Source organism: Pangasianodon hypophthalmus, chromosome 9, assembly GCF_027358585.1.
Source record: "Pangasianodon hypophthalmus isolate fPanHyp1 chromosome 9, fPanHyp1.pri, whole genome shotgun sequence".
In the NCBI taxonomy this organism is placed as follows: domain Eukaryota; kingdom Metazoa; phylum Chordata; class Actinopteri; order Siluriformes; family Pangasiidae; genus Pangasianodon; species Pangasianodon hypophthalmus.
The window spans coordinates 16,312,550-16,339,330 of NC_069718.1; the positions used below are offsets into that span (position 1 = coordinate 16,312,550).

Sequence of the window (26,781 nt, forward strand, 5' to 3'; positions counted from 1 at the left end):
GGTTCCACTTCTGTCAGCCAAGAACAGAAAGCCAAAATACACCAAAACCTGCCAGTTGAAGACAGGAAAAACGTAGCCTGGTCTGATGAATCTCAATTTCTGCTGAGGCACACAGCTGATAGGGTCAGAATTTAGCGCCTACAGCATGAATCCATGGACTCAACCTGCCTGGTGGGGGTGGTTTAATGGTGTGGGGAATGTTTTCTTGGCAGACTTTGGGCCCGTTAATACTAATCAATCATTGCTTGAAAGCCACAACCTATTTGAGTATTGTTGCTGACCATGTGCATCCCTTCATGGCAACAATTTAATGCAGCATGAAAGTGCACCTGAAAAATCTACAGGAATTGGATGATGCAATCAAGTCAACATGCACCAGACTCTCAAAGAAAATGTTTCCAACATCTTATGGAATCCATGCCATGAAAAACCGAGGCTTTTTTGAGAGCAAAGAGGGCCCTACCTAATATTAGTATAACGTTCTGAATAAAGTGCTCTGTGAGTGTATTTTGCCTATTGGCGTTTCAGTTGGGATGAGCAAATCCCTTACACAACGTAACAGCAGATCAAATGGCATCAAAATGACCAAGGAAATTGTAACAGCGAAGGAAATTGTATTGGATTGACAGGAAGATTGTAATGACTAAGGAATTCTTCATAGGTTCTACATAAAAATTATTGTACATAAAAAAAAAAAAAAATTCAGCTGGAGAAAAATTCTGCTTGTAAATAAGTGACCATGAGATGGCGGTGGAACACAACACATTGAAAGTAAATCTGTACATGCCACCTCTGTTTTACAATTTGGAGTTCCTTAAGGTGAGTCAAGATGTTGAGTTATTATTTAATAAAAATAAAAAAAAATAAAAAATAAATTCACCAGGAAGCAGGTAATAATTAACAGTTTATTGGAGTTTCAGAGTAAAAATCCCTTTGCACCAAGTTACACCCCTCATGCTTGAAAGACAAAAATGTAAAGTTAAACCTTACTGAAGGAAGCGGTGATATTCAGTCTCACAATCGTACAACATTTCTATAACAGTAACTGCCTCAAGCATTGCCATACATTTTGCCATGGGTTTTGTGGCAACACGAGCATGCAGTGACTGCCCAACAGTGAACAAAATTCTCATTCTAACAAGAGTGCTGATCATGAATGATTAAATCAGCAGAAAATGGTTTTGACATAAATGAAAGAGCAATGCTTTATGCCTAACTAAAACCTGGTTTTCACATCACCCTGAAAACTAATATAAGTATAGGACAGAACAGAATCTGGAACGAAATGAATAAAAAATATCCAAGATGCACCAAAGTTCTCTTAAATTGTTTCATCATGAATTTCTTCTATGCTCTTAATTGAGTTCTCTATGTAGCATGTAATGTTTCATTAGATGATATCTACAGTTAGTCTGCATCTTCTTAAGACTGTGTGGAAAATCTTAAACAATATTCGGAGTATTCCTTTATAAATGTTCAGAGTGAAACTGCGAATTGGATAGAAGAGATTAAGTGCAAAAGTGCATTTCTAAATTATTTTGCTCAGTGCAAAGCATGTTTTGCTTTATGATGTTTAGCTACTTGTACGTTACCATGCCATGGTGATATACAGCACCCAAAAAAAACCAGTTAGCTCCTAGGTAGTAAAATATGTTTAAATAAACAAAAATTATTGCTAATGCTAATACTTTTGACAAAAATACACCAGACAACCTGATTTTTAGTTAATGAACAGTCTAATGGAAAATAACATGACAAAACATTACCATCTAGCAGTGTCATACTATTAATTCTTGTTAGTGATGTTGACCAAAAAAAGATAAATAAATAAATCTAGCACTATTGCAAATTTTTTGGTATTTTACACAAGTTCACATTCTTCCTGCAAACCATTTAGTGATTAACTGAAAAAGTCCAACAATGAACAGGCAAATGGGCATTTTGTTCCATCATACTCATAACTAATAAGTGATCAAATAATAGCCAGCGGTGGGTAAAAACTAATAATTTCAGTGTGGAGCCACAAATATGATGCTTTACAAAGCCCAACTAAAACCTGAATTAATGAATAAAATATTATACCTTGTTAAACATGTAATTGGGGCTTTGAGGAAAGAACAAGGGGATTAGAGAAATGAAAAGAGCTGTATTTATTGAGTGTTGCTGGTTTGCGGTCTAGAGCCTATTACTAACAACATTACTAACATTACTTTTTCTCATGTATTTTAAATAAACTTTAAGATTCTATAATTAGAGATTCAAGTAGCTTCTCAAGTGTCTACGAGAAAAATTTACAACTTAAATTCTTTAGTCAATTCAACTTTTGCTTGGAGTACAATTTTTTTTTAAACATTGGTGACAATTTATTTATATATAGGTTTGTGTGGTGAATGTAGTGTTGTATAGAGCATTCATAGAGAAGTGTATTGTTCGTCTTATCATAAGCTATGTGAGGTAGAAAAGTTCAGAAGCTTAATTTAAATAGGCTGAATCGTTAAATTTGTTAGATACCTGTGAAATATTAACAAATCAGAAATAGTTATTTTGACTACCTTAAGCATCTGCATTTTACTTACAGTTTGAACAGCCTACCAGTTAGATCAGAGATCTTAAACAAATTTGAAGGACGTTCATATATGTAGTAAGAACACAAAACAGAACTAGAAATAGATCTGTGAATAGGGTTCATTCACACCACAGTGTAGACAGGAGCTTACATTGTGCACATGCACTCTGAGCACAGTCAAGTCAAATATGATATCCAGCCACAATTCATCAAATGAACATGCTTTTGAAACCAGATCAAGGAATATTAATTAGCTCTATATCTAATTGCCAACATTATAAACATCAATCCATACAGTGGTGTAGACAATGCAAGAGGAATGCAATACCTAACTGAAGTAAACAGCCTTCTGCAGTCAAGGATGACACAAATCTTTATGTTCTACGGCCTCGCTGTACATGTTTACCTACTCACTACACTGGTAAATAGTGCAGCAACAACACTAATACTCAGCAGATTAATATAAGAAGTAAGTGCTAAACAACACACCCTTAGTGGCCATTTTATTATATTCACTTGCCTTACACAGTTGAACCCGACAGCCTGCACCATACTGCACTGTTTAAATCCAAGTATGCTGGCATCACTGCTGACTTCAAACTTTAAAAACATGTGGCTATACATGCTAAAGCACAGGAAGCATTTTATCATATACACCTTTCCATTCAATAAAAGATATCAGTGACATACCCCATCAAATTCAAGTGCAGAATATACGGACATATGATCATCCATTTGACAGAGCCAGTGCTATTCTTGCTAATATCGCATCATATGCTTTAGCTTCATGTGTTTGTTCACATGTGTATGAAGCCACAGGCCTTATAACAGCTTATTAAGTACAGATACAAGGCAGGTGCAGCATCTAAAGTTGAAATCAAATGCCTACTGATTGGTGCCATATGAACTGAAACATTTCAGCATAACCTTTTAAAAATTGCAATTCTAAGCAATGTAGCTATGCATGGAAAATAATTCATAAATACTCTTTTGGAGGAAAACAATTCCTAGTCACTCACTCCTCAACATCCACGTTTACTAGTCACACTGATTAGATGTCTCCTTAAACAATGAACCTTACTCTTTTGTGAAGGTAGCAAACACAAACATATAATGTACCAGAGCAGTTTGGACAGTCTAAGGAAATTCAATCACATGCTAGTTAAATCAAACAAGTATAATTACAATTCCTACCAACAGACTTCAAGAATGTGAGTAAGTAGAAAAATACAGTAAAAAGTTGGAGCGGGAAAAAAAAAAAAAAAAGATATTCAAAATAATAATAAAGCTATTTCAGTGATCAAAGGCATATATACACTGCTCGTTTACAGCTAACAGGTTATTAAATACAAGTTTAGTACTGAAGAAAAAACATCAGTTGCTCTAAAATATGTTCATACACAAATTACCCCATCTGGAAATATTCTTGTCAGATTAACATTTTAAAAGGCTGAAACATTTCCACTCTTAGAAGATATGGAAAAGAAATTGCATTTATATCCACTCCTCCAGTGGTCTATACCAGTGCTGGTGACAAGTATACATCTCGTAAATTTTTACTTCATTCTTCTTGTCAAAAGTAGTGATGAATTACATATACCCATGAGTTACACCGTCCTGTGGCTCCAGCTTCCATTTGCACTACGCAGCTACTTTGTTGTCCTTCTGAGTAAAGCATAAAAAACACAAACTCAGACCAAAACCCATTATATTTAACAAAATGATCACCTACCAAATAAACCATTCAAACTTTGTATTATATGATGGATTATTTCACTCCATATTCCTCAATACTCTATATTCAAAAAGCAGGTAACGTTAACTCAATCTGTCCAACAAATAAATATTCACAGGCCTAAAAATTTCACCATTACTTTTGCCCTTTAAGCTTACCACAAATATTTAACAGTGTATCAAAAAAAGCAAATCAATTGCTGGTATTGTACAGGTACAAATATAAATATTTGAGATGCAAATATTAAAAATTCCACAATATCTAAAAAAAAAAACAGAAGCACTATTTTTGTATTTTGTATGACAGAGGGTTAAACTTTGACTCCAAATGAGGAGCATACATTACCCTGTATTCAAAACTGGAGAACTCTCTTCCCCCCTGGCCTCCTCTGTAACTTCCTCTGAATCCGCTGCCCCCTGCATGTGGTGCTCCAAATGCACCCCGGTTGGCTCCACGACCACGTCCTCCACGGAAGCCCATGGCCCCACGACCCCGAAATCCACCTCGGTTTCTGTTGTGGCGGAATGGGATCCCGAACGTCTCAGCATTCATTCGCCTCTCCTCTGCCCACGTTTGTCTCCTTTCTCTATAAAACATTTATCCCCGAAGAACATTTAAAAGAAAATACTTCTAATACTTTAAGCCCCAGTCTTGGCAAGACGTTATATGCAAAAAGAATGCTACTAGATAACTTGGCCAGTATTCATTTATCCCTATTAGAACACCAGAAAGAATTCAGCTCCAGGCAAATAAGACATGAGGAATTGCAATTGTTTCGTTCCTCTCATCACAGCTGGGTTATACTCAGTCAATTCCCAGATAAGTTTTTTGTTTGTTTGTTTAAATAAAAGAAGCATAATTTTCATACCAAATTTTTTTTTTTTGCTAAAGTCTGACTTTGATTTTTTTTTTTTTTTTGGAACATTGAATCTTTTTCTGTTCGGTTCAGTCGGTTTCACATTACAGTTGTGAGTCTTCTTTAATGTGCTTTGGTGGACACTTCTTATTCGTTGTCAAGTTGTTTTTAATAGAGAAAACACAGTACTACAGGCTTAACTACCAGGTAATAGTGTGCCTACATTATTAATAGCTATACTTATTGGTCTTTTTTTTAGTTAGTTTAGCTGTTTATAAAATTCCAAAACCCATAATTTAAGGTACATAATTTCTAACATTTCTAAACTTAAGCTTACCAATTTTAGACAGATCCCTATTGTTCACTGAGATGGTAAAATATTCCTGTTAGCCATTTAAAGTAAACATGTGTTGATCTATGTTTGCTAGAAATAAACACATTAAGCCTCATTTATCAATCTTTTAGTGAAGTTGTATGTAAATGATTGTGTAAGCCAAACCGAACTTAAATTTTCCATCGGATTTACAAAAGTTTCAGAAAGGATGATTTTCTAAGTATCACTAAATCCATTCATACACAGCTTGATAAAGGAGGTGGTCTATGTATTTTCCACATCATTCTTTGTACTTGTACTGTTGCAAATTATACACATCAGCAGGAGGTGTGGATTAGCTAACAGTAACTTTTATATGTTACTGAGCTGAAAAAACATAAATTTAAACTCTTCTGTTGTGATAAAAGGGCTTAAACAGTTTAACATTTTGATACAAAACATCATAAATCTTTGTTCTCCCGAAAAAAAAAAAATGAATCACAGTTCACTTAGATGAGAAACAAAACCACCAATTTTTGGTAGAACAAGAATTCTTGAAAGATTACTTCTTGTTATTTGGTGCTGGATTTGGGTTAATGTTAAATGTGACTTGGCACTCAATACCAAAGCATACTACTTCTGGATCCTGTAAGGTGCATTCATGAAAATAAAGTAAACTTATAAAAAGACACGAACGTGAAAGACCAAACAAAGAGACATTCTTAGGAAGTCTGAAATTATGTATTAAGAAAAATATTTTCTTTTCCTATTTTATTTTTTATTTATTTATTTTAAACTTATGCCCTTTGTAGTTTTCATTACCATGGTATAAGTGGGAATTAAAAATCCCCACTGTTTTCTTTGGTGTCACACATCAAACTTTCTTTTTAAATAAAATAGCAAGATATTACTTTTCTTTAAATACAGAAAAAATAAAATGAGAAAATACAAATATTTTTGTTGCGTGAAATTTGCTGGCCATTTTTGCAAATCAGAAAGTGAGGACCAACCTAGTGTCATCGCAGGAGATGTTGTCAAAGAAAGACTTGGACTTGTCGTAGTAGCAGTTGGGTCCCAGTGGATCTTCCTCATCAGCGTTACCCTCACTGTTTTGAGTATCTACCCCTGAGTCACCTTTATCCTCTCCATTCAAAGCCTTCTCTGGCTTTTCATCTAAACACAGAACACATAAAAAATGTAGAAATCTCATATTACACCACTACATCATGGTATATCACCGCAGATATAGAAGCTATAGAAGTCTGTTTATTTAATTATTCACAATTTTATACACACATATACACACACACACACACACACACGTGCACGTGTGTGTGCGCGCGCCCCTTCTCAGTGAACATGGCCCACTGGATTTATTTGGATTTTGCACATGGACGCCAGTGACGTCATCACTTTAGCTAGCGTATAATCATAGGCATAATCCTATGAACTACATGAAACCAAATACACTCCTATATTTCACAAAATCTATATACTGTAATACAATTTAAACAGAGCAATAACTAAGATATGCACCAAATTTTTGTCTATATACAGACAGACAGTCTTGAAAACAGCTGTTAACAGTATAACTACTACCCTTTGCACTACCTTTACCTTTAAGCTTGAGTTTGCTCTGGAATTCCTTGTCAATCTCCTCCTTGTTAAATTGGGCATTGGCACTCTCAAAATCAAAATCTTTCTCAAATTTCATGGGTCCATCTCTTCTCACAGGGTAACGGCCTCTTCCCCGATGCCCTCCACCACGACCACGACGTGGACCAGGTGGCACAACAGGCCCAGCAGCTACATGACAAAGAAACCTGGATTAACATGCAAAATCCTGCTAGAAGATGGCACTAAAGAATGGGAGATAAATTGAGAAAGGTTTACTGAGACGTCAGATTTAGAATGTAAGCTAATCAACGGAATTGGTAAATTTCATCCATTTTGTGCAGCTTTAGACTGGTTTATAAGAAGCATTCACGAGCAACAAAGTTTTGACATTCATGGCAGATTATTTGAAGATTCCACACAACACACAACCGAAGCAACTTTCACATCAGCCCTGTTTGCATTTCATAGGCTACAGCATCCATAAATAGCTTTGCTGACCTGAGGTTAGCTCACTTGCCTTGTCGCCTACACTACTGTTCTCCACTCACTTGTTTTCCTTCTAAAATTCTTTCAGAATGCAACAATGGCCATTTAATTATGGACCAAAGTCAGTCAACACAATTCAAACTGGCTGAGTGTTTAAAGAGATCCAGTTGATCATTAATTTATATTAGAAACCAACATGTAACTCATGAGGGAGATGTTAAGCAACCTACTCATGACCCACCGTTATTTATTATTATATTAAAATATATATTTTCCACTGATTCATATAGCTTTGTTACTTACTGATACTGTGTCAAATATGAGACAGCAACTTTTAAGGAGATTTAGGTTTGCAAAAGAGCTAAAAATAAAACAGGCATATGTATGCATTAGACCATCAGCTACTGTAGACCATTAACTTCATGTGATATACAATGCAAAACACTAAATAAAAAGGTTTATGCAAATTTAAGATGGATGTAAAACAATGAAAAGATATGGCATGCAGTTTTTGGGTATATACACCAGCTTAGAATTTCCCAAAATTTTTTGTTTCAAAAACCCTCTTCAAACAAGCTCAGTGGATCTCAGAGGTCTTTTCTGTCTGATTTGATTTTTCTGTAAATCAGACACGTCACTATCTAGCTACTGGACAATTATAAAATAGCTAGCTATTTTGCATATCTTGCATTTTAAGATAAGACAACTTATCTAGGAAAATGATCGGATTCACTCTGCCCTCACCTGCTGATTGAAAACCCGAGTGAACAACATTAGCATCTGCTGCGGCATGCCCGAGTCCTGAGCGTAGTCTAGACCGGCCCTCAACCCTCCTCTGTTCAGGGGCATCCAGGACCTTCTGAGTACTGGTTGTGCCGAGTCGCGCTGTGATGGGGCTCCTGCGGCTGACAGGCACAGGAGCAGTACTGCTCACTGACGAGGCCAACGGTGCTGATGGCTCCACGGGCGGACTCTTCTGCAATGGGTCAAGGGCAGGACTGCTGCGACCTACAGATCAGGACATGGGGTTTAGACACACGACTATACATTTGCATCCAGATCAGGTACTCCTAGCATCCTGAAATGAAGAAACTAAAAATATTAAGGAGAAAATTTGTTGTGTGTTAATCAAGCGGACCAAAAACTCCAACAAAGCAAACAGAATCCAGAAACTGGAACTGTCGTGCATGCAGTGAGCTTGTTATGCAACAAAAATTCCCATAACTAAAAACTATGATTGTTGCAAAACAGACCCTTGAACTTAACAAGAAAAGGAGCCTCTTGGCAAGTTCACATAAAAGTGGTTGCTTACAAACTGGCCAATGATTGCCTTCAGAAGCACCTTTTACATGTTTTGTTCGACTACAAATGCATTAATAACGAGTTGCAAAAGTCCAGTAACTTTTTCCAATCTAAAGTTTTTTTTTCATTCTTGATTCTCCATCAGAAATTTATTTGAGTTTGAGTTGAGTTTTATTTTGCTTGTGAGTGCCATGATTTGTTATTGCTTAGTGCAAAATGGGTAAAATCCACATTCGAGAAAAAAAAAAAAAATCAAATCATCGTTTGCCACAGCAATCCGTGACTTGGAGCCAAGACAGCAAAACTGGCCACGTGCTCAGGGTGGGACGGATGGCATAGTCTCTCCGCCTGTGCCAGTCGAAGCAACGCTAGGCAGTCGTGTGTGTCTTTGAGCTCATGTGTGCAGAAGAGGATGAATAGCACTTTCTTCAGAGTGTCTTATGCTGCCCTGTGACAGGAAGCATGTGGTAGCCTTCATCCTCCCTGGGTGGTAGTTGTTATACGAGAGGGGAGAGCTGGCTGGTGGAGGGTAACTGGCCAAGACCAAATTAATGAGAAAATAAGGGAAAAATCTCCCAACCAAAAAAAGTATAATTTTTCATTATTATTATTACAATAATTACATATTTTTCCCAATCTGAATTTTATTGAGAAACTTTCATACACATTTTTTCCAAGCCAAAATATATTTGCAAAAAAAAAAAAACCCCACACATCTATTGACAAAAGCCACCATATTCACCCCCTTCACCTTTGGTTATGCAAATACGTTTATGTAAAACTAAATAAAAGTGTGAAAATCAGGCCTAACATGCCTGAGCTAGACCACCTTGCATGGATGAACATCATTTTATGTAGAAAGAAACACTTGCCTCCAACAGTCCCAAATGGGGGTGAAACCAACGGGCTGGCAGTGAACTGGCTGTATGGAGACACTGGAGCCTGTTTAAACAGCCCATACGAGTTTCCACTCTGGAAAGCTGAGGGTGGAGCAGCAGATCCCATAGAAGACTGAAAAGAAAAATGCAATCAGTGGCAAAATTTCACATTCCATATGAGCTGAATGTTCCAACATAAATAAGCTTAAACCTGAGGATGAATCCAATACCTGAACAATTGCAGGGTCCTGAGGCAAAGATGGCTTGGGAGGTTCACAAACAGTCAGGTCTTTAATGTCACTCCCTCTGAAGATGATGTACTCATAGGTTTCATCCCGGGGCAGGATCGGCCTGTCAGTGGGGCGATCCTCAGTTCCAAACGAGCGCACTACGACAAGTTATACATCACACATTCATGAGTAAAAGAAATGGACAAACCCATATGGTAGCAACACGTATACATGTTACCAACTTTAATATTTACCTTATTTAACTTAATTCCAGGAATAATTACTTTGCTATAATAAGCTTCGAGTTATCAACAGCTATGGGATGCAGATACAATAAAGAAGCTGTTATAAGCCAAATGATGGAGCTTGGACACTGTTAGCTGGATAATTATGTAGCAGATAGATGACGTGTTATTTAGCTGAGCTCGTTTAATCAATCTGTAGCATAAACATTACACTTATATTTAAATTAACCGTGCTTTTCTAACATAAATGCAATTATGCAAACTGACTAACAATTAACAAAGCAACTTTATTGAGTGAAGTGATATGTAGATATCTGTCCAGTAACATAAACAAACCTAATAGTTAGCTAGTTAACTAGCTAATTGTCTACATAGCTACACGTTATGTTATTAAATAGCCACTCCAGGTGTTGTTACTCAACAGCTCAGCTTTATTTTTGAAACGAACATGGCAAAGTAAAACCTAGCTAGCCAGCTAACGTGCTAATTTGTCAATGTCTCAAGGAGTTCATATAAACGTGCGATATATACGTGTAAATTAGGTGTTTAATGAGTTGTGCACGCGACACAGCTGTCTGTACTTGTTAATGGCTTGAGTTAGCATGTTAGCGTGTCACCTTTGGCGAGCGCCACAGTGGAGTTCTCGGTATCGATAGTGTAGAGGATTCCCTCATAGCGAATCTCGGCCTTGGAAATCAGGCTGATTTTACTCCCGATGTACGGCGTCCCTCCGCTCATTCTGTGACTCAGAAGGCTTTAAATTAAAGCAATAAATAGATGCAAATCCTCAGAAGGTGCCTTGTGAACCTTTTTTCAGTTCACTGACCAGACAGAATTTCGCAATAGTCACCGTTAGCCCCGCTCAGCTTTGCTACTGCAACATGGCAGCCTTCGTTTTGAGGCGCTGTAGACGGAAGTGACGTTGAAAGTTGACGGAAACAGACGCATCTTCTTCGTTTACTTTTATGGGTTAATAGCGAATCGCGGGATCAATGTACATGCCGCCACCTACAGGACTATTGTGCACTAGAACCCAGCAGGAAAAGCAAAACAGCGACTTCTACAAAATCCTAAAAGCATACATTCGCTATTAGTACGTGACTGTAGAGTAATATTTCAAATTATATTCTGCTCAGATAAGCCTTCAGGAATTTTACGGACATATTTTGCTGTCTTCAATATCAAACCAGTGTGTGAGTCACCAGAAATACAGAGTCTAAGAGAATGTCTGTGAAAGGCTGGAGCCAGTTTTATTTACTGCCATGGAAAAGTTAATGAAGGAGTATGGTTCCTGTCTGTCTTTCCTTTCACCTGAATCCAAAACCATTACCACTCTATTATTCTATACTAAAGAATATGTGTTGTCTGAGCCTGAGGTAATATGTGAATCACACAAAGACTCCTTAAGAAAGTGCACCAACTGAGGGAATATCTTTTAGTAGAATGTTCATCCCTCCAGTACAGTTCCAGAGAAGTGGAGAAGTGGAGAATAGATACCAAGGCACACTGAAGCTCTGGCTTTTGCTTTGTCTTCCATCTGTACACACACACACACACACAGTATTGTGTAAAGGTTTTAGACGCATGCAAAGAAACACTGTAGAGCAAAGATGCCTTCAAAAATAATGAAATTAAATGTTTCTACATAAAAAAAATACTGTAAAGAGCAGTATACAGTAATAAATGAAACAAAGTCAATATTTGGTGTGACGAAAAATAGTAGTCTCAGGTACAATTAGTGCAGTTTTATAAGGAAATGAGCTGTAAGTGTTACTGAGCATCTTGCAGAACCAGCCACAGCTCTTCTGGAGACTTTGACTGTCACACTTGCTTCTTATTTTTTGCAGCAAAATCCTGTTTGGAAATGTTTGGAAGTCTAAAAATTTTATGTACTCAATCAATAATGTAGAAGTCATAAAATAAAAATCTATAACAAAGTTTGCACTAAAAAAATAGGGTGCCTAAACTTCTGCACAGTACTATATACATGCACATACATATATACATATATACATAAAATAAACATCTATAAACAAAATTTGTACAAAAAAAGTAGGATGTCAAGACATTTGCACAGCACTGTATATGTAATAAAAGATCAGTGTAGTAATTAACACAAATATAGGTGCAGGAAGTTACATTGCCACAGTCCTAAATAACCAGAAGAGGGCAGTAAAGTATTTCTCATAGCCTGAACTGAGTCTTCAACAGCAGCACATGCCTAGTAGGCCATTTCTTTAGCACTTGCTTCATTTCTGGAGAAGAATGAATATGATTGGAACAGTTTTGTACTGATGGTTCAGTATCCCAAAACCAACTAGACAAACCAACATTTGATACAAATACATTTGATACATTTGTCTGTGATAAACTGCTGTAATTTATCTCGCTTTACACCTAGCCAATTCAGTGTAAATAATCATTAAATATAAGGAGGAAATTGATAGAGTTAACCCAGAACCAGGGTCAGTTGTAAGAAGCACTGGGAGAACAGCAGCCAAGGAAGAATAAAGCAGTGTAACAACATTTAAAATTTTATATGAGGAAACCATAAAGGCTAGCAATACAAAGGTCTTGTCAGTGAAGTAGCACTGTTTAAGTTTGTGCTCACAACAGCAATTAATCAGTATTGCTGTTTTAAACAAAGATGGCTTTAATGTATATTTCAGAAGCTGCTTTTCCTTATTTAAATCAATCATTTTGAGTTGAACATTTTAAACAGTGATTGTGTTATAATTTTTTTTTTTTATTACAATCACAGTAGTCACATACGGTACATGTTCTGGATAATTTGCAACATTGAGCCAATAGGTGTGCACACAAGGTATTAGTTCTTTTAATATCTGAGTCATTTTATTGGGCTTGTTTTCTCTTGTAGAAAAAGATTTTGTTTTTTCTTGTAGAAACAGCTGACCCCAAATCTATTATTATGGTTAACTCCATCTTTATCACCTAGAGCACAATCCTCACTTGTGGCCTTCTCCTAATATTCAGCTCTTAACACTTATTACCACAGACAGGCAAAAATGTGGTCTGATTCTTTACCTTTTGTTTAGTATATCACAGGGATATCATATGTTAAAGCTCCTTCCAGATCACAAAAGTATACAACTAATCTTTCTGAATTGAAAACATGGTTTGGTATTTGGGGGATAACACCTAGCCTGTTTCTTATAGACAGCTGCCATAGAGCTATTTCCTACACATGATAAGACTGTTCTTTCTATTTATAGCTTAAGACATTTTTTTCTCTATAAACATCTGATCAGATGCACCCTGTATTTAACACAAAAGCAGATAATTGCATAAAGAGAGTATGTACATCTAGCTCTGCAGTTTACTTAGCAATCTGTCTTTCAGAGGTTACATCAGCAGTGTGGAGAACAGCTTAAAAACGGCTGAAAAAAACAAAAAACAAATTCCAAACCCAACACACCGTTTAGAGCAGGAAAACTGGAATAGTAAAAAAGTAATCAGAATAAATGCTCAAAACATTATCAAATGTTTTAGAAATGTTTATTTTTAAAATAATATTTAATAACTTGGCATTTGTAATATATATATATACATATATATATATATATATATATATATATATATATATATATATATGTGTGTGTGTGTGTGTGTGTGTGTGTGTGTGTGTGTGTGTGTGTGTGTTTCCCGACTGATAGGAAATTAAAACTGTTGAAGACAGTAATTACCTCGATTTTCTAGTCAGTGATATGAAATCTTATAGACCACAGACTAAATATTCTATATACTATTACATATGCTACATTTCCATTTTTAATTACAGATGCAAATAATTATGAAATAAGTAACATCAATTTATTAAATACTATGCGCGTTTTTGTATCGGACAGCCAGTCACTGTTTTAGACACTGGCCAGCTTAATTTTGCTGGGATCATGCAACTATACTATAAGTAAATTGTATCTTAAAGCAAATATTGTTCAAAGAATATATACGCAGTCAACAAACATACAGTGAAGGCATGGCCTAAATCCAACAATTTGGTGATATATTAAGGCAAACGCTAAGATATTGTAAAAATAGTGGGTATAAAAATATGAGATAAATACAAAAGGTTCATCACTTTTCAACGCAATGCACATGCGAATATGATGCATGCAACAGTAATAAGTATGATGGAATGATGAAATACATTATTCAACAAGCAGTAGTGGTATTACATTTTTTTTGAATGATCACAAATTAATGAAGAAAAAAAAAAAATTCCCAGGTAAATGCTACAGTATTATAGTAATTATTTTTGTGCTCTGGAGACAAAATCCTATGACAGAAAACCTGAAATCTCAAATGAGGCATCCATACACAACCAGTGCACATGTCAAACTGAACAAGATTAGCATATTTACTGTTATTGCAATCAGCAAAAGACATTCCAACCTGAGACAATTTAGTACAATGTGTGTTATCACTGTATCAGTCACTTATGCATGTAGTAATCCAAAGCTTTACCAGATGGGCTCTGAACATTTCTACCATCTATTCACATTTTTCTGTTTACTCCCTTCATTCATTCCTTTCCTTCTTTTTTTAATATGTAGACTTACCAGAGTTCTTTATATTTATCTCAAATTCATTTCCTTTCCACTGACATACTGGTATTTCATGCATTATTCAACCAATAGGTATGGTGTGAGGAAATGTTTTTCTGTCTTTCATAGTGGAATTCTGTCTTGGTTTACCAATATTGATTACTCAAAAACAAAGACAGCGCCATAATAGAGCTTGGAATTGCATGAGTTGTATCATACCTCAGAAAGATGTGATCAATGGATGGGGAAAAGCCATTTTTTTAGGACAGGTTTTAAGCTTTGATGCAGTTTGTGCATGTTTTATAAGGATAATACAGTATGTGAGCCAGCATGTGTGGGTGTACATTTTAAAGTGGCATCTTGTCATGTTGAATAGATGAAGTTCTGAGTTCCCTGGCTTTGCGTGGGGAAAAATCATTATATAAAATCATTTACGTATTGGGGAGAAGTTATTTTTTTAATCAAAACTACACCTTTCCCCTTTAATGTGTATTTACTAAATATTCAAATCAATCAATAAACATTGAACCTATTAGTCTTGTTTTGTTTCATGACCCCAGACGGTATCTGAATGGAGAATAAAAATGACGTTTGTTAATGAAGAGTACACTTGAACCTACAAAAATCAAAAGTGAACCTGATTCAGTTAAAATGAAAATTAAATACTAAATTGTGCTCTAATTTTTCACAATCATAAAGTGCTTGCTCAACAGCACCTAAGTTCCATACAGCACATCAACCTCATAACAGTTCAGTATACTCGTATACATTAAAAGTGCATGCAATTACATGCTTCTATAGCTACAGTTAATTCCTGGCTAGCATTATCTAGTTCCTTATTTAATACCTTATTTACTACACACTAACTTAGCAGTAAGTAATCAAGAGCGATCATAGCAGTTTTTCGATAATTACTAATCACTGTAATAAACTACTACGTTGACTGAAGTGTAATGATTTAGTAACTAATATCAACTTACTATGCTGACAAAACCATAATGGTGTCAGCATAGTAATTTAATATTACTTACTAAATCATTACACTTTACATGTTTATACACCATACATACACTTAGTAGTACAGTAGTATTAGTGGTATTAGTAGTATTAGTACTTATTGAAGAATTACTATGGTAAGACTTGATTACTTACTGCTATGTTAGTAAGGACTTTAATTAAGGAACTGTATAGTAAAATGTTACTAATTATTGTGTAACCAAGAATAAGGCCTGTCTTTCCAGCAGCTCTAAGACTTGTTCAGAAACACAGTGTGGCAGTGGCGTGGAAGAAACCAGAATGGTTAGTAATACAGACTGAAGAGACTGAACACTATCTTCGAAACATGTTCACTCTCCTTTAAATAGGAAGTTAGCACAACCAATTTTGTGATACATTACAAAAAGTTTCAGCTACTTCAGTATGCATGAGGTATATAATTATCTGCTTGTATAAATCACAAACACTGTAAACATTTTGCTCATAGCTCAGCTAGTCGTTCGAAATAAAACACAAAAAGGATGAGGCATATAATGATGATCGTTTTAGCTAGAAATAAACCTCTCTCACATTATCAAACTCATATATGAGAGCAATGTTATTAATTGCTGTATTCAGGCTTTGAAGTAGAAGTCTCTGTTGGCTCCCTAACTCAGTTGTTGTATGACCTAATACTCGACCAAGTGCAGCAAACCCAGTACTCAGTGCGCCACCATGGTCCTCTTCAGATCTGCGTCTGTAATGACTCTGCAGAGTGCGACAGTGCTGTCAGTGGTTTGGAAGAGTAAGCAGAAGGCGTCAAGCTCGGTTTGATGCCTCTGGTTCTCATGTAGTATAGGAACTGGTCTGGAATTTCAGCCAGGACATCTTTGGCCAGACGGGCCATGCTGAGGATGTGATTCCCTCTTGGGTCAATGTAGTCTCGGAAAGGAACAAACTGCAAAAAGAAAAATATTCATATGTAGACTGTGATTGAAAAGCTTTTTGAACAATATGTTTGAGTTGCATTTTAGTCCAACAGTTCAACAAGAAATAGACTCAAATGGGCTAAAATCCTCTAAAATAGAAAGTTACTGTAAGGAAATATATATATATATATATATATATATATATATATATATAGGAATATGTGTAACTTTATTTTACTGTAAACAGTGATTTATATTTAATTGGAACATGCATATTTACCGATCACTCTAATTATGCATGGGTGTTCACTCAATTTATGTGTAATTATGTGGAGTGCTACACTTATTTAACAAGTTTATGCTAAATCTGTTTCTGTCAGACTTTAATTAAACTAACTACAATTGAGTGGCCAGACCTTAACGTGACCCTGAAATCAACATTGGTGTTTAATTCATTTTTTTAAACCTCACTTAGTGTTATAGAAACCAATATGACACTATCATCCAAAAAAAAAATCCAAAAATCTGTTTTGGAGATATTAATATCATTTTAATTTTATAGTTAATCACTTTTGGGAAAATGATCAAAATTTTTGGATGATTCAAATCTTGCCTTCATGGTTGTCCAATTAAATGCTCTCTAGGACCATACATGTCCCACTCCCAGAGGCAGGTCTTGCTCTACAGTAGTAGCTTGTTAGCAGCAAACATGGTTTATCAGTGCATCTTTGGCTGTGTGTCTGGCCACACACTATTCATTCAGCCAACCATCGCTTGCTTCAGGTAAGAAAAAAAAATCATTTTGAAGAAGGAGGAATTTGTACGAGGTTACAGTTACGGGACAGGCAATTTCCAGAGGTGTTTTACCACCTTGGGGCTCTTCAGTGTTGGAATATGTCACTTCCTCAGACTGAGCAAGAACGCAATATTTATACACTGTAAGATTAATTAAAAGGCTCGTTATTCACTTTATTGTTCTTTATATATAGCTAGTCAAGCAGTTCAACATGACATCATTCTGAGTTCCTGTTTCAGAAGGAAATACTTCAACATATGGAATCAAATCACAACTAAGAAGCTGTGATTGTTTTGTCAGTTTGACATAATAACGATCAAAGCCAAAATATCAAAATATCATCAGATTTTTCTGGATAAAATACAAGACACAGCAAAGATTATCAGCTAGCACAATAAGCACATGATCAAATACATTACTTACATACAGTACATATACACAGCAGTTAACTAAAGAATTTTAAAATAACAACATTTTTCTAAAATTGCCTGTGAAACTGTATTAAATCATCACTTCTATCATCATTATGCCATGCTATGATTTACATTTCCATCAAATTATAGTACCAGAGCACTACTTGATGTTTACATTGCAGGATATCCGCTCCCCTGGGTCCCCCGTCCATCCCAAATTAACTCCTGATTACATCTGATACTAACTAATTTACCCTCCAAGTGGCCCTGCCTGTAATAAAGCACTCATTACAGTCCCATTAGAATTTGCCAGTTCTTAAGCTCTTAAAATGTAGATCTTTGGTTTTTTTTATTTATGTTTCTTTATTTTACTGATCTATACTATTTTGTTTTGGTTGTGGTACTAATAGAGATCACAGAAAACATTAATGGCACCAGAGCCTACCTGTACAATATCTCTCTCTGCAAACCTTCCTCTTGAGGAGATCCTGACTTCATCTCCATCCAATTCAACCATTTCTGTCAGAAATTGAGGAGAAGCATTTAGTGTTCTACGTGTTTTCGTTGCAGGTTACTGAAGCTTTCGAATGACTGCTTCACAGATTCACCGAGATGTTAATTCTTATAAACACCTTAGTGAAGTGGGAGATTAAAAAAAACCTTTCATACATGCACACCCACACCCACATAATTATCTTTACTGTTGTAGCATTACATCTGATGATTCTCTTACCATCAAATTCAGCTGATCCAACTCCCACTATTATTATTGACATTGGAAGACAGGAAGCCTTCAAGCAGAAAAAGATTAAATCATAAAATTACAGTAGGAGCTTTCCAAGCATAATATGTCATTTGCAGAGAAAAGCATTAGAACAATGTGAAGGCCTCAGATAAAAAAGGCTAATTAGATAACATTGTGTTGCATGCTACGTAGAGATATAGGACATGGCTAGACTGTGTGGTAATGATAAGACCCAAAAGACAAAGTGCGCTCATAAAACTAAAAGGACGAACAGCTCTCAGACGGTACTGGAAGAGATAAAGACATGCTGACACATTATAAATGACTCTTTTTCAGAGCTGGAAGGGTCTAAACTGAAATCATCCTGTGGTTTGAAAATCACATTTCAGTGTCTTAATTGTCATATGTTTAGAGGGAATGATAAATGAATGCAATTTATATCTCATTTGTTTTTGCTTTCTTTGTGATTCCTTTTGTATTTTGTATTTTATCCTTCAGGGCACATATACGCTTCATGAGTAGGAGTGATTTCTAACCCAATTCAGCTATTCACACATCCTCATTTTTCATCTGAACCGTCATCAAATCTACTGTCAAGACAATTTGAAGTTGTTTATTTTTACCGTAAGCACTTTTACTGTACATCTAGCTTGCAAATGAAGTTATGGAGTGAGATTAATATTGCAGTATGTTCCGTTATAGGTTATAATATCTCTGTGGTGCTACATTTTTGAGTACATACATTTACAATGGATTCCTTGGTCTGTGCCATGTCAGAGATGACTCCATCTGAAATGATGAGGAGGATGAAGTACTCTGAGCCATCCTTTATTAATGATGCATATCTGAGAAACAGAGAGAGGGTTTAAACAAATACAGAATTCAGAATCCAACAGAAACACAGTGATACCTAGAATAACATACCAGTTACATCATTATATTGTATATATGCTGAGTTGTATCCAGATCTTTCTATAAATACCAACAGCATGCAAGCTGCTACAGTGTGGTGAGATTCGTCATCTGTTTTTCTGCCAGTATCCAAGTGTGTTGGTGTGTAGTGAGGTGTAGTTTATTTTGTGGCTGGTCTCTGTGATCACTCTTTCTGTTACCCACCTTGCAACATGATTAATAATGGGTGAGAAATATGTGGGACCGTAGAGACGTACACTCTTCAGACTCTGGTAATATGCCTCTATTACTCCTTCAATACCGCTGCAGTATGGGTTTTCTGGGTTCCCATTCTAAACACACACACACAATTATTATTATTATTATTATTATTATTATTAAGTAAGTATGTTTAATATGTTTTATTTATAATGCCTTTCATACATTTAAATCATTTAATATGCAGACCAAAGTGCTTTATGGTGTGAAGTAAAAAACAGAGAAAGAAAGCAACAAACAGCAGTGAAAACTATTTTTTTTAAATAGTAAAAAAAAAAAAATAGCAGTTCAAAAACATAGAAAATAACAATATAAATTATCAAAATATATACTTAAGAATTGTTTAAAAAATAGAGTAAAAGTACAATAATTAAAATAATATAAAGGTATGGCTTATAATAAAAGCTATTTAAATGTAAAGTGGAAAAAACTATATATTTAGCTGTTTTTTTTAAATCAATGATAGATAGAGCCTGACAAATGTTTCTTGGTAATGTGTTCCAGATTTTTTTTTCCAGATCTCAAACCACCACTCTTCCCATTCTTTTTTATGAAGAAGGCTAGCACTAGATGATCTTAAGACACAATTTGGAATACTGTTTATCAAACATTCAGTGACGTATGAAGGTACTATACAATGAACAAATATATAGAATAAAGAACACTTACAGGTAGGTAGATATCTACATAATATTTTATAGACAATTCAAAAGAAAACAAGCAGCCAATGAACTGATGCTAGAACCGGTCTAATATGATCTCATAGTATTCTAATATGACATTACAAGCCATGCACATCAAAAAGAAAAACAGGACAATAAAGCACTCATCAAGGTTGTGTCAGATATGCCAGATAGCTCCAGAAGGGCTTTTTACTGCTCTCCATTTCCTAGGCTGTATGAAACATCCTTACATCAGAGCTGTTTACTCAAGTAAATCTAAATTCTTAATGCTCAGCATATGGAGATAGTGTGCAATGCTATGCCCCGAAGAAAGCTGTGTTAGCAAACAGTAGGCAGCTGTGGGCCATGGGCACAGCATCTGTTAAGGACCCATATAGAATATAGCTGGATACAGATTTCTCTATATGGAATTTAGTACCCATATATAGTACAGACAGTATGCAGGCTGTGTGTGTACAGAGAAGGCAATTCCCTGAAATGAAATCTCAACCTTTAGAAAACAAAAGCACCTTTGTATCCTTCTTTTCCTAGATCACCTGGTCAAGGTTTTTCCTTCTATTACTTGTTTATCTTTAAAGGAGCAGTCTGTAATTTTTAGAGGCCTCTACAGCGCAAGAAAATACCAATATGCTTACATTTTCCCCCAATCAGCAAAGAGAAACATAAAAGATAATGATTAAATAAAGAAAAATTAAATAAAGTTAGTGCGTTTCATCATTAATTTATCTGTGGACCATAGGACCATACATCCTCAAGGTCCAGACTTGGAGTAGGACTACAAGACTTAAGGCACCATTTGGGAAAGTGCTTTATTATGCCATGTGGTGCCTCTTAGGAAAAAGGGCATACCTGAGCAGCTCTATTGGGTAGAGCTAATTTGTAGGCAAAAAATGTAAAAAGCTTGAAAGAAAGAGACTGTCCAGATCTATTGCATGAAAAGTTTTTTTTTTTTTTTTTAAAAAAAAGAAATATTTTGTAAGGTATCTTTAAAATTCTAGGATTCTTATGGACAAATATTTTATAACTTTATAAACTACACCTTTGACTACATCATTCGTTCTATGTTCTTTTTTCGTTTTTTTAAATAGTTGTGGCAGTGAGGGTGCGGTCAAGCGCTGGCTACGAATGGGCAGAGAAATCACAGAGAAGAAGCAAGTAATGAGTAAGTGGTTACACAGGGTTTACAGTGATGCTGTAACTTGGGAGTGAGGAAGATACAAAATTAGAATGAATCTTGTTAGCCTCCACCCATTCATCATCAAGACCAACAACAACAGCACTTCTGAAATCATTTATAAAACTGAAATCAATTAAAAACTCAAAAAAAAAAAAAAAAACCCAAAGACAAAGGTTGTGTTATTGTTGGTCTGGTCAGTCTTGCAGGTCAAACACACACACTCACTCACAAACAGCCTATAAATATATTTTATTCTTAACCATATACACGTGTAACCACTCACTCATTACACGCTTGTTCTCTGCAACTCCTCCTCCAATTCGCAGCTAAGCCTGACCACATGCTTGTTGCCACAATAATATACTGTTTTTCATAGTTATATAATACCAATCTTTAATTTCTTTAAGATGATTAAAGATTCTAATTGCCCTCTGTAGTTGATACCAAACCCAATGATTTGCTCACCAAGGCAAACTCATGCGATACCCTGCCATCAGGCGGCAGCTTTGCTCCAAACCCCAGTGCAGGAAACATCTTATCACTGTCATAGTCCTGAATGATCTCGCCCACAGCTTTCAAAGCCATGGCATAGGCATTGAGCTGGTATGGGTTCATGTAGTGAAGAGAGGTAGGCTGGGATGGGTTTCCTGTGCACAAATAGAAAAGAACACAAAGAAAAAAAAAAAGCTTGATCTTTGGCATTTAAGATAATGAGCATTCACTTATATATATATATATATATCCCTGACTCACTCATGTGAATGATCTAATGCGTGGGTGGTATTATTAGAGTAGATACATGATCTGATGTCATTTCTCTTGTTTTCAATCCAGCCAAGCATTAACATTATGTATTCATTTTTCATTTTATAGTGAGCATTATGCAAATGGTTTAACGTGGATTGAGGAAGAGAAGGTTGAGAAGTTTGTCTCAGTTTGCATGGAGGCACTGAACAAATACAGAGAGAACACAGAATCTATGAAAACTATGAGAACATGGAATCATCACATGAAAGCATTTAATTATAGAATAATCTTCTGGAAAGATAAGCTCACCATTTGATGCGGTAAAATCGATTGCCACCGTGAAATTAATCTGAGTACTGCAAAAGAATACAAAGTGACAGGCTGCATGAGAACCTTTGTTCTTGATAACAGCAAATTAGCATAAATGTGTACTGTGCGCACTTTCTACAGATATTTCAAACTCTAGACCTTTTCGTTAAAAAAAATGCTTTAGTGCTAAATTTAATGAGGTACGTCAGCCACATTAAATACTATATACTATAAGACAGTTATGCAAATCTAATTCTCCTAGTGTTTGTTCTGCTGTTTAAGAAGCAGGTCCTGTGCTAAGAATAGACCAGGCTATTTTTAGCGTGGGCTGTTATGGCATCTCTAATGTAGCAAAGCCTTTTATCAGTGCAAGTCTTCTGACAAGATAGGGAGGAGAATAGCAGAGCGAAATAAAAATAGCTCTCCTTGGCAGTGTGATTGACAGTTATTGGGTCAAAGACATCGATTAGGTAAACACATCATAAGTAGACAAAGAGAAAGGAAAAAATCTATCATGCCACACATGCGTATGCACACACACACCCACACACACCCACACACACACACACAGTGGAACCCCATGTGCATAATCTCATGCTCACCCTCCTTTAATATAGTCCAAAAAGGTGACTTCAACATCTATGAGGCATGACAGCAGAGTCACCTGTTGAGACAAAGGTTTGGTAACATTTCCTATTTACAGCCCATAACACACCATTACACTTTCAGTAAGCAATGCACACTTCATTCATAAACATCATATGAATATTCATAGCTGTTAAGAATGGGCGATATGCTATAATACTTGAAAATGTTTTCATAATACACAATATGTATAAATATCTAGTTTAGCTGAGGTCAAACTTAAGACACACACAACACACAGTATATATATGTTTTTTTTTAATTGAAAATTATTCCAAAAAGAAACAATTTAAAAAGCAAGGAAGCAATGTCATATCAAGCAATATCATATCATCTCATACCACAGCTCTGTGCATCTGCAGGGCAAATCAGGGTTACTGATTACTGCGCTCATTCTAATATTTTATTATTTCTATAGTAGCAACTAATTCACTAGAATTGAACTTTAAGGCAAACACTCCACATAATCAAAAACATATAATAATTCATATTGTGAATCCTTCTGTAAGGTGACATTTATTAAACATTGGATGACGTCTCACATGTCAGCAATTTATAACAGTCAGTGGTAAATTGTAACAACAATAAACATAACTAGAAATGGTTAGAAATGTGTTATTCTTTAATAAACAATAAAATTGTAATCACTGGCACATTGCTGCACTGTAAGAGGAAAAGACACTTCAGGATGTACCATTACAAGAAAATAATCAGCTTTGGGGTGTTAACTCAGCATTACCCTAAACTGCATCATACCACACTGTTGTTGATTATTTTCCTAAAACAGCATGGCCCCAAGTTTTATTCCTCACATATAGCCCAGCACTAACAGCTGATGTGATGATGTCACTCACTGGGCATGCTGTGCATTGCTTATGAAGATATAATGTAGGACCTACAATAAGAAGTCTTACCAATAATGACATTTGTTAGAACATACATGTGGCCTGCCTTTTTTTCTTCAACTTGTACTTTGAAATAATAAAAAAATAACATATCAGTTCAAGAATGCACTCACAGTTCCTGAATTGAGGTATTTCTTCTTCTTCTTTTTCTTTTTCTTCATGTTTAATACCTGAAGAAAAAACACTTCTCATTTTTTTGAGCAGGACATGACTTTGGCATCTGAATCATACTAGTAATAAAGACCACAGTGCATGAACATGAAGACGTGTAAGTAAGAAGCCATCAGCTGACGCTGCAGTAGGTGATGCTGATGTAGATAAGACAAGAGACGATTGCTAAATGTACAGTTACAGATGGATATCTAATGATAGTCCACTGATTTGTCCTTGTAGCATGCTGTGCCCTTGTGTTTGGTTTCGTCAGCGAAACCCACGGGTTAAGTGCTTCAAGGGGAAGCAATCAGCTATGAAAAAGTGAAATTAAAAGAGAAGATATGAAACCAGGAGCTATAATGAATAAAACAGCCAACTAAGACACACCTAGATAAAGAGAAGTGCCTCAGAAAGGAGGCCATGCTTACATTAAAATATGTATTCCTTTCATAGTGAAGTATTTTCCAAACTGAAAACATTAATTTGCATCCTGAACAAAGAAGTCTCACAGTCATATCTGCAACCCCCAAAGATGCAGACTACAATTCCTATGATCCTCAGCCAACCTCATCATCTTCATTCAAGCATATATTCCTGCTCAGTCAGCTGATCACACTACTCCTTTTAAAAACTAATACTAATACTAATATCACAATATGTTCTTCAAGGTACTTAAGAGAGTCTCTGTTTATACTATGTTACTATGTGTACGTGTGTGTGTGTGTGTGTGTGTGAGAGAGAGAGAGAGAGAGAGAAAGAGAGAGACTCACCTCCCAAACACTGAACTGAGCCTGGCCTTTGGACAGTTCCCTATAGCTGGTCTTGAACTCTCCAATGTAGTCATGCCTATGGAAAAACAAATTATCACACAGAATTATACTTTCATCTTTACATATATATGCATTTTAAATTTAGTGTGTGAATTTTGCCAAATCTTAGATGTCTCACCCTCCATCTCTGTCCCAGTCATACACCTCAATCTTTATTGCTCTGTAAAAACAGTCAGTTAAAAAAAAATCATCAGCTTTTGAAATGAAATCAACTTTTAGTCAAGTTTTCAAGGCAAAATCTCATGGAAAAATTGTGATATTGTGGATGATGCATAATCTTTCCCCATTCATCTTGACATATGGGAGATGTCCTCAGGTACAGTGTGAAAGGATAAAAAACAACCTGATAAGTCTTGACATCCCAATGAAGGCAATGCTAGAACACAGTGTACTCTGCTGATATTTAAAATGCTATAATAATTTGGTTGGCATTTTCACACAAGCAAGCAACTATGCAATTTAATAAAAGTAATATACTTACTATACTGTTTCTTCAAAATAATGAAGTGTAATTTACACCAACAAAATATTTTGTATATCAGGTGTCATAGCATATCTTATAGCATATGTCATAGTTTCATATCTTATATGAAATAAAATATCTTATAAAATATCATATCTTATGTTAACATAAGAAAATCAAAATGATATTTTAAAAGTTTGCATTCTCCTTTGTAAATGCGATAGAAAGAAATTGTATGCCCATCCTTGGACTTTATAACTGCCTCTATTATCTTTCATATCCTCAGAAAAACTTTTGGATATTCTCAGTTGTAATATTTGCCTTTTGGCTACCTGCTAATTCTTCCTTGCATCTCTGTTCTGTCTCTGCCAAACTGACAGAATAATGGCAAATTTTGTTCAAACTGTTTTTCTGTTGATTTTGCTGTATATTATTGATTGCTACTTGCCACATAGCCTCATATTTCACATAACAAGACAACAATCCAAAACATCTGTGTGTTATAGCATATGAATTAAACATTTTTCCTTGTTCACAAACAATGTTTAGATGTAGTGAAAGTTTAGACTCAGACCAGTGAACTTACCTGTCATAGTCTCCATTGCAAAGTGCTCTAACTGGGATTTTAAAGGCCTGCCACACAGGGTCCAGTGTGTTCTTTACCACTTCAGTCTTGTGGCATATGGTGTATCTGTTCAACATCATCCATTAGACAGATAGGTATATCCAAATTTATCCAGAAAAAGTATTCATTCATTGTCCACTTTAATAGGAACACCTGTACACCTGCTCATTTATGCAGTTATCCAATCAGTCAATCATGTGGCAGCAGCACAATGCATAAAATCATGCAGGTCAAGAGTTTCAGTTATTGTTCACATCAAACATCAGGAAGGGGAAAAAGTGTGATCTCTGTGACTTTAACTGTGGCATGGTTGTTGGTGCTAGATGGGCTGGTGTGAGTATTTCAGAAACTGCTGATCTCATGGGAATTTCACACACAACAGTCTCTAGAGTTTACGCAAAAAACAAAAAACATTGAGTGAGC

At 35.7% G+C, this 26,781-nt stretch overlaps 2 protein-coding genes across 2 annotated transcripts in view; both read right to left on the reverse strand.

Annotated features, from left to right (window-relative positions):
• Positions 1 to 891: 891 nt before the first annotated feature.
• On the reverse strand, positions 892 to 11,155 carry lsm14aa (LSM14A mRNA processing body assembly factor a). Its single transcript, XM_026919346.3, has 8 exons — positions 10,846 to 11,155; positions 9,984 to 10,141; positions 9,748 to 9,886; positions 8,318 to 8,581; positions 7,088 to 7,276; positions 6,481 to 6,643; positions 4,647 to 4,887; positions 892 to 4,231 (listed from the first exon to the last, which is right to left on the reverse strand). Exons 1-8 carry the CDS (start codon positions 10,964 to 10,966, stop codon positions 4,208 to 4,210), a joined length of 1,299 nt encoding a protein of 432 aa, XP_026775147.1. The 5' UTR covers positions 10,967 to 11,155; the 3' UTR covers positions 892 to 4,207.
• Positions 11,156 to 13,863: 2,708 nt separating this feature from the next.
• The window catches only part of cpne8 (copine VIII), a 39,399-nt gene continuing 26,481 nt past the window's right edge, over positions 13,864 to 26,781 (reverse strand). The window contains exons 9-20 of the mRNA XM_026918700.3: positions 26,320 to 26,424; positions 25,389 to 25,430; positions 25,211 to 25,286; positions 24,401 to 24,457; positions 23,340 to 23,401; positions 22,738 to 22,784; positions 22,147 to 22,328; positions 19,768 to 19,895; positions 19,394 to 19,496; positions 18,640 to 18,697; positions 18,352 to 18,425; positions 13,864 to 16,726 (exon numbers count right to left, since the gene is read on the reverse strand). Of these exons, the coding sequence (XP_026774501.1) occupies positions 16,514 to 16,726; positions 18,352 to 18,425; positions 18,640 to 18,697; positions 19,394 to 19,496; positions 19,768 to 19,895; positions 22,147 to 22,328; positions 22,738 to 22,784; positions 23,340 to 23,401; positions 24,401 to 24,457; positions 25,211 to 25,286; positions 25,389 to 25,430; positions 26,320 to 26,424 (1,147 nt within the window). The 3' untranslated portion in view covers positions 13,864 to 16,513. The remainder of the gene's footprint in view (positions 16,727 to 18,351; positions 18,426 to 18,639; positions 18,698 to 19,393; positions 19,497 to 19,767; positions 19,896 to 22,146; positions 22,329 to 22,737; positions 22,785 to 23,339; positions 23,402 to 24,400; positions 24,458 to 25,210; positions 25,287 to 25,388; positions 25,431 to 26,319; positions 26,425 to 26,781) is intronic.

Coding starts and splice junctions, on each gene's coding strand:
- lsm14aa (XM_026919346.3), bottom strand. CDS start 10,966: ATGAGCGGAGGGACGCCGTACATCGGGAGTAAAATCAGCCTGATTTCC. Junction 9,887..9,983: donor AGGACCCTGCAATTGTTCAG/GTATTGGATTCA, acceptor TTTTCTTTTCAG/TCTTCTATGGGATCTGCTGC. Junction 7,277..8,317: donor CTCGGGTTTTCAATCAGCAG/GTGAGGGCAGAG, acceptor TTTGTCATGTAG/CTGCTGGGCCTGTTGTGCCA.